The sequence below is a fragment of the Pteronotus mesoamericanus genome, unplaced genomic scaffold (genome assembly GCF_021234165.1).
Source record: "Pteronotus mesoamericanus isolate MK-2021 breed Mesoamerican mustached bat unplaced genomic scaffold, CSHL_Meso_final scaffold_636, whole genome shotgun sequence".
In the NCBI taxonomy this organism is placed as follows: domain Eukaryota; kingdom Metazoa; phylum Chordata; class Mammalia; order Chiroptera; family Mormoopidae; genus Pteronotus; species Pteronotus mesoamericanus.
The window spans coordinates 4068581-4084063 of NW_026555324.1; the positions used below are offsets into that span (position 1 = coordinate 4068581).

The 15483-nt window shown below is 40.5% G+C and overlaps 1 protein-coding gene across 1 annotated transcript in view; it reads left to right on the forward strand.

The window, feature by feature from the left end:
- Positions 1–3443: 3443 nt before the first annotated feature.
- The window catches only part of ADGRE3 (adhesion G protein-coupled receptor E3), a 54036-nt gene continuing 41996 nt past the window's right edge, over positions 3444–15483 (forward strand). Inside the window, exons 1-3 of the mRNA XM_054562074.1 lie at positions 3444–3517; positions 10417–10467; positions 12121–12243. Coding sequence (XP_054418049.1) covers positions 3493–3517; positions 10417–10467; positions 12121–12243 — 199 coding nt within the window. The 5' untranslated portion in view covers positions 3444–3492. The remainder of the gene's footprint in view (positions 3518–10416; positions 10468–12120; positions 12244–15483) is intronic.

Genomic DNA, 15483 nt, shown 5'->3' on the forward strand with positions numbered 1-15483 from the left:
GAGACCCCTGGGGCTGAGGTATACGGAGCAGGGTGGGAGTCGTAGCCAATAAAGTTTACGATGGAGAAGAGGGAAAATCACAGAGGGACTTACAGGCCATAGTAAGAAGTCTGGTTTTTATCCTAAGCGTGATGAAGGGCCTTAGAAGCGTTTCAAGCAGGGGAGTGATAAAGTGTAATTTCTTTTGAATGATCACTCTGGCTGCTTGGTTGAGAATGTTTTCAAGCAGGGTTACAAAGAAAGCAGGGAGACTATATAGAAGATGCTGCAAAAGTGCCCTATCTCGGCCTGGATCATTGTCCAACGGAAATCCCCATGTCCACACCTGCCTCCAATCCATAAAGCATCCAGAAAAGTTCCCCCCGAACACAGCCAATCATACTGCTTTAAAACCTTCAATGTTTCAAATTTCCTCCAAACTCCTCTCCAACACAACTCAAAGAGAGAAAAGAAAAAAAAAGAGTTAGGATGTGGCCTCCTTACTTCAGAGACAAGAAAGAAATGACTTTAAGACATTTTTCTGTGTATTATGAATGGAATCACTATTTGCAAGTTTGTGATGATTTAGTAATTGCCTTTTTGTGTATTGTTTGGATCTTGTATTTTTTGGATTGGTGTTCAAAGAAGCACCACCTTCTCACGGCGAACAAAGCTGAGGCAGGTCAGCTTTGTATGGATTATACTTATTTAACTATCTGGCTTCCCCACTAAAGAAAGTCTAAGTTCTATGTAGAAAAGATTGTATTAACTTTGTTCACTGCTATATCCCTATAAGGTAGTGCATGTTCTGTCACTTAATAATATTTGTCTTAATAAATATTTGCTGATGGAGGGAACAACTTAGAGGCCTTTTCTCCCCAATCCTGCTTTTGGTCTGGATTGCTCCACATCACCAAATAATATATCACCTTATACTAGACTTTGAGACTCCAATAAGATCTGCTGAATGATATCTTTGGGGTGGCGGGGTGGGTGGCAGTTCTCAACATGTGTGAAAATGACTCCTCCAGAAACTTTATATACCAACAGAGATACCCTAAATTCTGGCTTACCCAGCTCAAAACCATAGGACTATTTAAGGTTTATTTTGACTCCAAAGTCACTTCCTGCTCCTCAGACAATGCTATGTAACTAAGAGCATTCCTTTCCCAGAGTCAAGTGATTCTGTCATTCCAAAAACAATCAAGAATAGCTAGTAAAACCTACTACTGAGGTAGGATAGTAAGAGGCTAGGAAAATTCCTCAGCAAGTGGAATGGGGAAACTGAGACAAAAAAATTAAACAAGGCCAGACAGTTTGAGCAACTTACAGTCAGCTGATGAGTCACAAGAACTTATCTTCCCTAACCAAGGATACCTGAGAATAAATGGTTTGTACCTCTCCTCCATAACCAAAGAATACATAGCTTAAATCACCCTGCTCAGGAAATAGAGAACAGAGACCCAATTAATGTCATTTGTGCCAGCTAAACCCATGGGAGATGAAGTCAGGGGAGCAAATAACAAAAACCCCATTAAAAGTCAGACTCAATATAAAAATAAAACAGTATAGTGGACTGAAGAATATGCCCAAAACCTCCCTATGTGCTCATTTTGACACATTAGAATATTAAAAATGCACCTGGAAAGCTGATGAATATTCTGGTGAAACCCTTCCTTAAAATTCTCACTCAAAAAAAAGGAAAGCGTAAAAGCTCTCAGGAAAAAGTCCCGGGGTGGGCTCACTTTCAAGCACACTCTTGCCCCTTCTCGGGTATTTTTATTTCCTTCTAAACTCTAAGGGTACCAAGGAGACTTGCAGCCAGGGGAGCAGTGGGCAGCAGCAGCTCAACCCAGACTTACCACCTGATCCTTTGTCCAAGGTGTTAGGGTGGTCGGTGCTGCAGGCTGTAAAAGAATTAACAAAGAGAAGAAAGTGAAGAGTAAAGTTTTTATTCACTCTCCAAGAGAAGAGAGGGGCTTGGTGTGGAGAAGTACACCAGCATTGAGAGGTGGGGGCTTTGAGGTTTTATTGGTTTATAACTGGATTTAAAAAGGGTGACAGGTTTAAAAAGGGCAGTTGTGTGGCTCCTGGGATGTTGTGGGTTTTGCAACACAGGAGGTTTCAGGCGGTTTTGCATAAGCTCCAATATTATCTTTTGCCTGCAGCTGTGAGGGGTGGGCAGTTATTCACATTCTGTTCTTGCTTTCCAGTAATTTCTAGTCCTGGGGACATAAGCTCAGAAGAGTAAAATGGTGGTCATGTTTAATAAGGTCATAGGCATGCTCAACAAAACTCCCGATCTTACAGAGATCAACTGTAAAATATGGAACCTACAGTTAACAATGCAGTGTTGTGCACTTCTGGAGCTGAAACCAGAAGAGCCAGTGTTCATGCTGCCTGTCACCTACCAGACCCAGTAAACAGAGGCAGGGATTGAATCTTTATGGGTGCTTTACTCAGATGGCTGGCGATCTGAGAAGATGGAGGATTTGTACCCTCACGGGCTGTCTTACATTCCATTTTAAACTGACCCTCTTTATAAAGAAAAGAAAAGTGTGGGTAAGAGGATTGGAATTCAGGGGAAAGGTTAATCAGATGAAAGCTGCAGCATTCTTTCCTCTGTGTCCTGGGTGGTGGACAGAGGTCTCTCCCTGGAGCACAATGGCTCAGATCCCATCTCGATTGTTTGCAGTCCTCCTGGGGCAACAAAGGTGGAACTGTTTAAGATCTCCTGGAGTCAAGCTGGGTCATACCTTTAGTTCCTGAAACAATAGCTTTTTATATACATTGTTTATTAAACTTATTAGCTATTACTTGAAACTAAAATTTTTCCAACATTTGAGTCCCCCATCCATGCCACAGTAGTATATGGTGCCGGCTTCAGCCTTTCACAAGGCTCTTTTTTCCTCTGACTTCCAGGTGACCTAACAACAACCCCACCTAGGACTCATTCCTTTCCTATAACTTTTCTAGGGAGCCAAAGCAGAGCACCGCCTAGGCTCTCTCCTGTTGCTTCTTCTACCCGAAACCCTTCCTTTGTTTCGCTGTCTCCAGCCTTAATAAATGTGCTCTCACAATCACCTGGACTTACGTGTGAAATCTTTCCTACACAAAGTCAAGAACCCACACACTACAAGCCTGAGGCAGACCTGCTCCTGCTCGTGCCTGTCCCATGACACTCCAAAGGGAGTATATGTAAACTAGTGCAGAAAAATCATAGAAAATAAACAAATAAAAAGCAGAACCATGGGTCTGGTGGTGAAAGACGAGAAGTTCACTTTTCTGAGAACAATTCCCTAAGTCAGTGCATAGAATATAAAACAACAAAAAAGCAGAACAGTGGGTCTCATGGTGAAAGAAGTTCACTTTTCTGAGAACAATTTCCTAAGTCAGCTGACCTGAGGTCCCTATGTTAATTCTCATTAGGTTTCCTTGGGACAGGAAAAGTTGCTGACTTAAAGCAGAGAAGAGTATTGAGAGTTGGCTGGCACGGGTTACCTGCATGCAGGAATGCGAGGGCCATCACTTTTCCCAGGTATGTGTAACCTTGACAATGACTATACCTTAACCTACCTCTTAGCAGGAGCTACTCAATTCAACAATAGCTGTCTTTACCTCCCCCTCTTTCCTCCACTCTGCCTTGAACAGTCTCCTGTTCTCATAAATTATGGTTTCCTACTTCACCACCTTATATAAACTATGCTCCCAAATATCCCTAAAATTTTCCTTATGGTTTAATTTAATATGTTGTTCATTTTCTTCTATACAGGTTTCGTTTTCTAATTGATATCCTCTCCTCCTTGAAAACTTCCATGACCTAACACTACACTGACTCTTTCTCTGTATCTCTTATTATTCTTTCTCCCCCACCTTTTTCCTTTTTCTGTACCAAGAATATTATTAATAACAACCAATATTTTTGAGTATTCATATGTACCTTATATGTATTAACACATTTAATCCTCTCAGTAGGTCCATGAGGCAGGTATTATTATTATCCCCACCATGCAGATGAGAAAACTGGGGCACAAAGAGGTTATGTTATTTGTCCAAAGTCACATACCTTATAAATGGCAGAGCCAGGATTCTACCCAAGCTGGCTGGCTCCAGATCTTTGCTATAATGCCAAGGAATCTTATGATCTTGTGGCTTCAACCACTTCTTTGCAGATTGTTCCCCAACTCTGAAATCCATTCCATCCTTCTGGCTCCAGATCAAGTAACTATCAACGGCCACAATACCAACCAAAGCTAACATTCACCAAGTTCCTACTTTAGCCTGGCATCAAGCTAAAATTGTTTTACACTCATTATCACACAGCATCTTCACATTACAGATGTGAAATGACATCATAAAAAGGTTATAGCCTTGTTTAAAGTCTCACAGTTATTTATTTGCAAAAAGAGTGATACACCATAAATTCTATTAAAAAATAACATAAGCTACTTGAAAGCAAATGTCATGTCCCTTCAACTTTGCAGCCCCTCCTACAACATCATACACTGAAGAGATGTCCATTATGTATCTGTGGAATCAAATTTAAGTGAGAGAGTGTGCAATTTAAATGAGAAAAACTGGAACAAGATATTTCCTGCTTTGGGGCAACTAGAGGCAGAATCCTAGACGCTTCAGAGATAAGTTATTTGTGAATTTTGGTTATCCATGATCTCTCTGCCCTCATAACTGGAAAGAACAGACAATGGAATAAAATGAGCATTAGGTCAAGAATTAGAAAGAAACTCTCATGCAAATAACATGGTAATGGAGGCAGCTAGCATTTATGGAAGATTTCTGACAGACAGATGAATGGATAAAAAAATATATAGTATATACATACAACTGAATATCATTCAGCCTTTAAAAAGAAGGAAGTCCTGCCATTTGTGACAACATGGATGACTCTCAAGGACATTATGCTAAGTGAAATAAACCAGACACAGAGGACAAATACTGCACAATTTTGCTTGTAAGAAGTATCAAAAGTAGTTAAACTCATAGACACAGAAAATAAAATCGTGCTTGCCAGAGGCTGGGGGAGGGTGAAAGGAGGAGTTTTTTTTCCATGGTGTAAAGTTTTTGTTGTACAAGATGAATAAGTTCCAGAGATCGACTGTAAAATATGGAACCCGCAGTTAACAATGCAGTGTTGTGCATTTCAAAATACATGTTAAAGGGGTAGATTTCATGGAAAGGGCTACTACCCAAAGGGAAAAGAAAAACGCAAAAGAACATAAGGAAATGTTCGGAGGTGTTGGATATGATTTAGTACATTGATTGTAGTGATGGTATTGTAACTGAGCAGACGGGGCCAGTCCACGTGGCACTTTGGTATATGACCCAACAATTAATGCTGGAAGACACAGGTTTTTATTTACAATATTCCAACCTTGCGGGGGGGTAGGGGGGTTGGGAGCACTTCAGCTGGGAGCCCTGTTCTCCCATGAGACCCAGCATTTCCCTTGTTCCCCAAAAGGCTATAAGCCAAAAGCAAGACCAATAGTTTGGCATTTTCTTATCTTAAGCTGAGTGTGCAAAGAGTTCTCCATCTGCTCTAGATCAGAATCTCCATCCTCTTGCAGTAGTTCTCTCCTGGGGTACGTTGTCATCCATGTAATAGTCCAGAAAAGACATAAGTCCCAAGAGTCCAGATAGAGTCTGAATTTGCATGACAGTAGTTCAGTGTCTTGCAAAGGAGAGTCTTCAGAGTCAGCTAGGGCAGGCACAATCAGAGCAGCAAATGTCTCCTTCCTTAATACACCAGGCCACATGGCCAGATCCTGACTACAAACTACATAGCTGCTTGCTCACTTCTCCCTCTCACATGGCTGCTGCATCATTCCTCTCTCAAGGCTCTTCAACTCCCTTCCAAGCCACATGGCTAAATCCCTCACTATAGGCAGCGCATGGCAGCAGAATCAAGATGGTGGAGGAGTGAGTGGAAGTCACACTGACCTCTTCCCAGGACCAATCTGGAATTACAACTAAATTGTGGAGAAATCACCTGGAACAAACAACTGAACAATACTGAGAGAGGAGCCTTCTAATCTCAGACAGACAGAATCATCAGCTTCAGTACAACCTAACTGATAAGGAGCACAGTAGAGACTTGAAAAGGTGGGCGGGATGCTCATGGGCAGCAGGATGAGAAAGATATTGAAACAGCCAGTTGGATCCCCCTGAGATGAGCGGGATATAAACTATAAGTGGGGATCCCCAGCCTACAGCACCAGAGCCCAAAAAATACACAGATAACAGCCAGTTGCTACCAGAGATGGGTGGCTAGAGATGCAAAGAGCCACTTAATGAGCCAACGCATAAATTTCTATTTGCAGCCACTTACCCTGGTCTCTGGAGTGGGAGTGGGCTGGAGATGACTGAGGAGAGACTGGAGAAGGAGGCTTTGGGGAGAAAACTGAGAGAGTAGCCAGCCAGATCCCAGTGCTGACTCATCTCCCAAATGGCAGCAGCCATTTTGCTCACGCAGACCACTCCCCTGAGTGGCAACAGCATGAGAGGACATAAAAGCCCTGCCACTGGGAGGGACTCAGCCCTGGCCTGATAGTGCTAAAGCCTGACTGCTGAGCACAAGTGGCAGCCACAGATGGTAGATCTCTGGCTAAAGGAGGCATAGAGTGATCTGGAGTTACATGAGGAGAGACTGCAGATGGAGGCTTTGTGGCGAGAATGGGGAGAGTACCCAGTGGTATCCCAGTGCTGACTCCTCACCCATACAGCAACAACCATCTAGCTCAGGCAGATCACTCCCCTGAGGGGCAGCAGCATGAGACGACCCAATAACTCTGTCCCCAGGAAGAACTCTGCCCCACCCTGTGGTGTCTAAACTGGCCTGCTGAATGCATAGTAACTAGATTAACAGTTGAAGGAGACAGCCACAGACAGTAGATTCCTGGAAGTCTCAAACAGACTGCCTCAGGTCAGACAGGGTCAACAACTGACATCATCAGAGGCAGATCCAGAAAGAAAAAACAGCATTCTCCTACGATAGAAGTTCACACCACAAAGTCAGAAAATCAAAACAGATCAATTTAAGAAGAAGCAAAAAAGAAGAATCTCACAAATAATGGGAAGACAAAGAAATAACCCCCAGTCAAAGGGAAAGGAGGAATCCCCACAAAGAGAACTAAATGAAACAGAGGCAAGTAAACTATCAGATACTGAGTTCAAAACAACAGTTCTAAGGAAGCTCAATGAGCTCAGTGAGCTCAGAGAGAATTACAAAAAACGACAGGGAAACTATCTGCAAAATATATCAGCATGAAAAAGGACATAGAAACTATCAATAAGACACAAGAGGAAATGAAGAATACAATTTCTGAATTGCAGAACACAGTAGAAAGAATCAAAAGCAGGCTAGATGCAGCAGAGGATCAAATCAGCGAGCTGGAGGACAAGGTAGAAAAAAGCTCCCAGAAAGAGCAAGAAAGTGAAAAAATACTCAAAAACAATGAAGAGGCATTTAGGGAAATGCAGGACAACCTCAAATATAATAATATCCATATAATAGGGATACCAGAAGGAGAAGAAAAGGAGGGATAGAGAAACTGTTTGAAAAAGTAATGATGGAAAATTTCCCTAATTTGAAGAGGGAAAAAGTCACACAAGTCCTGGAAGCACAGAGGGTCCCATTCAAGAGGAACCCAATGAGACCCACTCCAAGACACATCATCATTAGAATGGCAAATATCAAAGACAAAGAGAGAATCCTAAAGCAAGCAAGGGAGAAAGAGGTAATAACATATAAGGGAGCCCTGGTACAGCTAACAGCTGACTTCTCAACAGAAATACTGCAAGCCAGAAGGGAACAGCAAGAAATATCCCAAGTAATAAAAAGCAAAGGTTTGCAACCAAGACTGCTCTACCCAGGAAGGCTCTCATTTAAAATGCAAGGTGAAACAAGAAGTTTCCCAGACAAAAGAAGGCTAAAAGAACACACCTCCACCAAACCAGCATTGCAAAATATGCTAAAAGGACTGCTTTAAAAAAATGAAGAAAAAGAGTCTATGAATACCCAGTTCCTTTCACAGTCACCAATACTTGATATTACCAATATTTTTAATACTTATCAATCTGATTGTGACAATGATGCATTTTAATTGTTCCTTTATTATTTGTTGAAACTAAAACTGTTTTTGTATATTTCTTGCCTATTTCTATTATTTTTAAAAAGCTTTAAATGAGTTTTTGGTATTCCTTATCCATTTTCTGGTTAAATGTTTGTAGAAATTTTTCTCTAAAGAAAAAAACTGTTACCCTTTTTTTAGATGTGTTGCAAATACTTTCCTATTCTATTACTTGTCCTTTAACTTTTTTATATGTATATTACTATATAGCCTTAAATGCTTAATATAGTCATACTGCCAATATTTTACTTTATAGCTTCTGGGTTTGAATATTTTACTTCAGGGTAAGAAAAATGTTATTTTGCATTTTCTCCTAAAACTCCTTAGATTTTACATATTGATTTTTAATTCACCTGAATATTTTTTGTATAATGTGTGAAATAGGGCTCTATATTTGGTTTATTTCAAGTAATAGTTGTCCATGCACCTTATTTGTTGAATAAGCCTTATTTTCCCCAATGATTTGAAACATCAATTTAATCATATATTACATTGTTAGACAGATATATACATTTGTTTCTAGAATGCTCATTTTATTTCATTGATCTACTTGATTATTTCTGTGCTGGTGTTATGTTGTTTTAATTGCTGAGACTTTATAATGGATTTAAATTTTTTAATATTTTATAATGGATTTTGAAATTTAAAAATAAATAAATAAATACAATCTGCATTTAAAAAATAATAAGAAAGAAAGACTCCTACCTTTTGCAACAACAAGGATAGAACTGGAGAATATTATGCTAAGTGAAATAAGCCAGTCAGTGAAAGACAATTACCATACGATCTCACCTATAAGTGGAATCTATCCAACAAAATAAAGTAACAAGGTAAACCACAGGCATATAAAGACGGAGCAGACTGAAAGTGACCAGTGGGGATGGAGAAGGAGGACAATGGTGGAAAGAAGGAGAAGGGACTAAACAAAGAACATGTATGAATGACCCATGAACATGGGCAACAGAGTGGGAATTGACTGTGGGAGCGGGGGGCAGGATAGGATGGGTGGAGGAGGGCAAAGGGGGAAAATTGAGACAAAATGCATGGCAGAATTCCAGACCCCCAAACTACATAGCTGCTACATTATGGCCCTCCTTCCTCACTACTCTGCTTGCAAACCGCATGGCCAAATTCCCTCATGGTTACTCCCCCTTAGTTTAAACCCTGACCTGGAGCCCCCTAAGTGACCTCACTTCCAACTCCTTCCACAATGTGCTACATTTGCCAGTTCTCCTATATTGTTTACATTCTCTCAGCTGCCATCCCCAGTCAGGGCAAGAGTGACTCAGTGAACCAGGGAGAATGCCTACCTTGCTACATCAGGAGTCAATCCTGAAAGTCATGCTCACCTTGCCCTGAGGTGGTAGTACAGCTATTAAACTAACCTTTGTTATGAAAAGTATCTTAAGCTGTATCATCTGCTCCCTCCATCCCCCAACCAAGGGCTATGGGGATTCTGGGGACCCCTCAGTTTCTATCCCCTTTCAGTATCATGGGTATATGGTGTATGCGTATGTCCAAACTCAGGAAGATGTATACACTATATGTGTTAGATTTTTGTATATCAATTATACCTCAATAAAGCTCTTTAAAATCTTTACCTGAGGATTTTTTTTCATTGCTTTTAGAGAGAGAGGAAAGGAAAGAGAGAGCGAAAAAGAGAGAGAGAAACCATCTATGTGAGAGAGAAACATGGATTGGTTGCCTACTCGTATGCACCCAACCAGGGATCAAACCCAAAACCGAGGCATGTGCCCTGACCAGGAATTGAACCTGTGATCCTTCAGTCTATAGATGACACTCCAACCAGCTGAGCCACACCAACCAGGACAATACATCAATAAAGATTTTTAAAAAGTGGGTCCTAGTAATGGAAGGATCTCTGTTTGCCAAGTAGAGTGATAGGTGTAGATGAGGGTGGACTAGTTGGGTGGACATGGGTTAAACTTTGATTCCTGCACAGCCTGACCATGTTGGGAGGAAGTTCAAACTATCCCAGGCCCTGAGCTCTCATGAAGGGACAGTAATGCCCAGTTTTCAGCCACTCCCTCACAGCCACCGTCTAACTGCAACAATGTAAGAAACCCTGGGCCAGCATCACCCAGCTAAATTCTTCCCAGATTCCTGGTCCACAGAAATCATAATAAATGAGAGAGAATAAAATGAGTGTTGTTTTAAGCTGCTACCCTTGTGATGGCTAGTTGTGATAGGTAACTGATATAGAGCCCTTGAAAAACTTCTGGGATCTTTCCTCAATAGTTTCAATTCTCTCCCTTCTGCTTCCCTGTTCCAGGACTCTGCATTCTGCTGAGTTTGCCAGGAGTCATTGTTCAGAAAGCCAAAGGTGAGTGGTGAGTGTTCAAAGTCTGACTTCCACCATCACAGGGTGCGGACTAAGGATGAACCTGAGCCACCCACATCCTCCAAGAGGCTCGAGGAGAGAGGCTTATTTAGGGGACAGAAGTTGGGCAGGCTTGTTCCTATGTTATTTCTTTTTTAATGGATCATTTCATCAAATTTGGATATCTTTTAGTCTGTCTTTTTATTTTACTTATAATAGTCTATTTGTTTGTTTTTAGTACCCACAATGTTCCCAATGTGGACACAGAACAGTGAATAAAACAAAGTCTCATGAAGTGAGACTAGTCAAGAGAGACAGTGCATGGTGGTCACCATTTCATTCTGATCATACACATCAACACAAAATTAATAAGGTCATTTCAGGTTAGCTTTAATTCCTTGGAGATGTCACTGGATTATGATTCAGCAGGTCCAGAATGGCGTCTGAGAGTCTGCATTTCTGGTGAAGGGATGCATTCTGAGTAACCAGGCACTGCATAGTGCTTCCCCATTGTGTTCCCAGGACCCACTGCCCAGGGTCCTTTCGCAGCTCCCACATCTCTTCACTAGCCCCAAAGCTTGAGGCATTTCCTCAGCACCATTCTTTCCATTCTTTCTCAAGTGGCCTCAAATTAAGACATTTAGTGTAACTTTGTCTAAATGAAGTTAGACATAGAGCTACAAAAATAACATGTACCAGTAACAGAATATACCTCCCATGATACCCTACAAATTCAAATTTTTATAGTCATATGTACCAGACACTGCCCAAAGCACTTTGTATGTATTAATTCACTTCTCACAATAACCCATTTTACAGATGAGGAAATTGAGGCACAGAGAATTTAAGACACTTGTGCAAAGACACACAGCTATTAAGGAGTAAAACCAGAATTGAATCCAGGATCCCAAGTCTTAACCAACTCATTCCCCTTTTATTAAATCTTCAGTGATCATGAGAATAACACAATTATATTGCATCGAAATTTTTGTGTTCGAATTAATTTAATGCCAACCCCAGTCCTACATCATGCACTCTTCTGCACCTTGGGTTTGGTTGTCTCTCTCTCTCTCTTTTTTTTTTTTTTCTTTTTTTGGTTTTTTATTTCTTTTTTATTTTTTAATTTACTTTTTAGTTATAGTTGACATACAATATTATATTTGTTTCAGGCATACAACTTAATTGATCAGACATTTATGAAACCTCACCATTTGCGACAACATGGAGAAAGGCAATTACCATATGTTCTCACTTATATGTGGAATCTAAAAAACAAAATGAACAAACTCATAGATACAGAGAACAAACTGATGGTTGCCACATAGGTGGAGTCTGGAGGGGTGGGTGAAAAAGGGAAAGAGATTACCGGTTATAAAATCATCCTCAGGGATATAAAGTACAGCATAAGGGATATAGTCAACAACACTGTAGTAACTATGTATGGCGTCAGGTGGGTACTACACTTACTGGAATGATCACTTCGTAAGGTATATAAGTAGTACTTCTAATGTTTTCACTGTACTGAGATCTCACAAAAGGAAAAAAGTGTAGGCTCCCTCGGCCTCCAGAGGCCCTGCTCAGAGGCGGAGCCAAATGATAACTGGAGAGTGTTTGACCCAGGTGACATCTGACCACCTGTCTCTCCTCTCCCTGCAGGTTCCTGTCCTCCATGCCCCCAAAATGCCCTCTGTGACATTGACGGGTACTGTACCTGCAAGCCTGGATACCATTCTCAATCAGGGGAGCGAGTCCTCACGTTCCCCTTGGACATATGTGAAGGTAAAGGGGTAATTTTCAAATCACCCAGAGTTGGAACTCGAAAGTAGGCAGCATAAGGGTGGGGGAGTAACAGTAATGCGCAATGCTGACAACTACCACTCCACCTTAACCAAGAAAGAAACGCTCTCATGAAGTCAGCAAAGGGGGCTCTTCCAGAACCTAGCCAGTTCTCACTATTTTCCTCTATAACGTGAGGATAATAATGCTGACTTCATGAGGGAGCGGGGATTGAATAAGGTAATGAATGTAACAGTACCTCATGGCTTATAAAGCATCATATAAATGTTTCTGTTTAAGTTAAGGAGTGAGAATATGCGCTAAAGTCATGGCAGAGAGAGAATAAAAATTTGGGCAGAAACTTTTCCAATTCATATGACTCCTAAGATATAAACTGTAGTCTCAACTCAATAACCTTATGGAAGAGTAAGCACTCCAGACTTGAGTTACTATTGGATTGTGTTCCTCCCTTGGGTCAAGCTCTTTCCCTGTCGGAAGCCTGCAGTCAGTCCTCTTCCCCACCTAACACTTCTGCTCTTCTTTGCCCAAACTTGCTGCCATTGGAGACCAAAAGAAAGAGGAAAGAGAAGCAGGAGAGTCTGTACTTGACCGATGCTATTGTTGTCATTTATCCTCTACGTCCCTAAGTTATAACACTTTCTGTCATGAGAGCCTTGGTGGGCACTACGAAGATAATTCCCCTCTCACCCTATCACTGCCCTGAAATTCCCTTGATAACAGCAAGTTCCTTCCTACACCTTCCACATCCTGGAAGAATCCTGTCCTCCAGCTTCTTCCTGCCAAAGGCCATTTACCATTCCAGGTGACCCTCTGGGACAGAACCTAAGCAACCCCACATCAGAAATCTTTCACACCTGACCCCCCTCCAGTTCTTGGGAAATATTCCCTCATCTTTTCCCAAGAAACTTGGGATATGCAGGAGGAGTAAAATCTCTTCTTTGCCAATGCAAGCCAATGGCTCATCCCTTAGGTTCTTTAGGAGGAAATATGCACCAATCAGCTGGGTCCCCACAAAATACAGACAATGTATAATTTGCTGAGTGAACTCCTTAAAATCCCTCTTTCTGGGAGTGAGATGAAGAGGAAAAACTCACACACTTTTCTCCTCTTATGTGGGAGTGGAGAGGCTCACAGTGCAGCACTGGCTCTCTCCAAATGAAATCTCCCTCCCTTATTCACCAGCCCCTGATCCTTTAAACCCCTGATATTAGTGAAGGATGGAAGAATCATATGACCAGATTCAAGATACCTTTTCCTTTGCAAATGTGAGGTCTGGCCCAGTTCCTCGCTTGGAAATGTGTTGTCTGTTCCAGTCGGTGCCAATGCTAAAACTTCTGCTTTAACAACTGTTATTATGATAAGTTAATATCAAAGTATTGCGTCACCATGTGCATTTTAAAAGATCACTTTAAAGTGATAGTCACTTTAATAGAATGGAAGTGATATTCAAAAACACTTAACAAAGGCATCACAAGTACAAGATCTTTGTATTGAAATATGTCTAACTGGTTCCATAAAAAGAAAATGAAGTCAGTATATATCCATAGCCTGGTAAATGACAGGGTCATTGGGTGGAAACGCAGTTAGGCACCAATCTTATGAGGCCATCATCATCTTTTTTTTATTGCGATTTAATTCACCTACCATAAAACTCACACTTTTAAGATACATAATTTAGTGAGTTTTAATACATTCCAAAATTGTGTACCATTACTACTATCTAATTCTTTGAGGTATATACTTAGGAGTGCACGCAGTGAGTCACATGATAACTGTTCTTAACTTTTTGAGAAGTTCTGAACTGTTTTACCAAGTGCTTCTGCCATTTTTACATTACCACCAGCATTGTATAAGAGTTTCAGTTTCCCCACATCCTTCCCAATGCTTTACGGTCTGCCTTTTTTTTTTTATTATAGTCAATCTCATGGGTATGAATTAATATCACATAGTAGCTTTGATTTGCATGTCCCTAGTGACTAATAATATTGAGAATCTTTTCATGCACTTCCTGTCTTCTTTGAAGAAATGTCTGTTAAGTTATTTACCTGTTTTTAATTGGGTTCTTTGTATTATTTTGCTGTTGTTGAATTTTAGTTCTTTATATATTCTGAACACTAGTCCCTTCCCAGATATCTGATTGGCAAACATTTCCTCGCATGTGTGGATTTTCTTTTCACTTTCATGACAGTGTCCTTTGAAGCACAAAAGTTTTTTTTAAATGAAGTCCCATGTGTCTTTTTTTTATTTTAATGAAGTCCAATGTATCTATTTTTTCTTTTGTTGCTTGTACTATGGGTGTCATATCTAAGAAAAAAGTTGTTTCTTACAGTCATTCGTTTTTATATAATATATTCATTATTATTAGAAAATGAAGGAATTATTTCTAATTTTTTAAAATGTATTAGAGATTTTAAACTAATGGATGAAATTTTCTACTTTTTTAATATTTATTAAAAGTTTCTTTGCAGAAGCATATTGTTGAGTTTATTAAAATGTATAATTCAGTTAGTTGGAGCATCTTCTCATACACCAAAATGTTGCAGGTTCAATCCCTATTCAGGACTCATACCTAGGTTGCAAGTTCAATCTCCAGCTGGGGAAGGTATAGGAGGCAGCCAATTAATGTTTCTCTCTGACAACTATGTTTCTCTTGTCCTCTCTCTCTGAAAAATCAAAAAATATGTTCTTGGATGAGGATTTTTTTTTCATGTATATTTTCTGTTCAAGGAATATGAGAGTATCTCTGTGCATAGGACTCTGACTCTTTCAGTCTCTATTCCTGTCTCTTTATACCTCTCTACGTCTGTGCATCTGTCTGCCTTTGTCTCTCTGATGCTAGCTCTCTTTCTCTCTCTCTCTCTCTTTACTGATTTTATTTATTAAAGTCTTGGAACACCCCTTCATTTTTAATATTCTTTATCAGTCTTTGAAAACAGCATATAGCTGGATACCATTTTTGAGCCCAGTATTCCAGTTATTTATCACTGTGTAATAAACCCCAAATTTATTGGCACAAAACAACAATTTTACTAGGCTCATGGATTCTGTGAGCCAGGGATTCAGAAAAGGCACAGCAGGGATGGGTCTTCTCTGCCCTATGACATCTTAAGTCAAAATGCTCAAATGGCTGGTGGTAAATCAAATGGCTGAGGGCTGGAATTATCCAGTGGCACCTTCACTCACATGCCTAGTGACCAAGCTGGGATTACTCAAAAGCAGGAA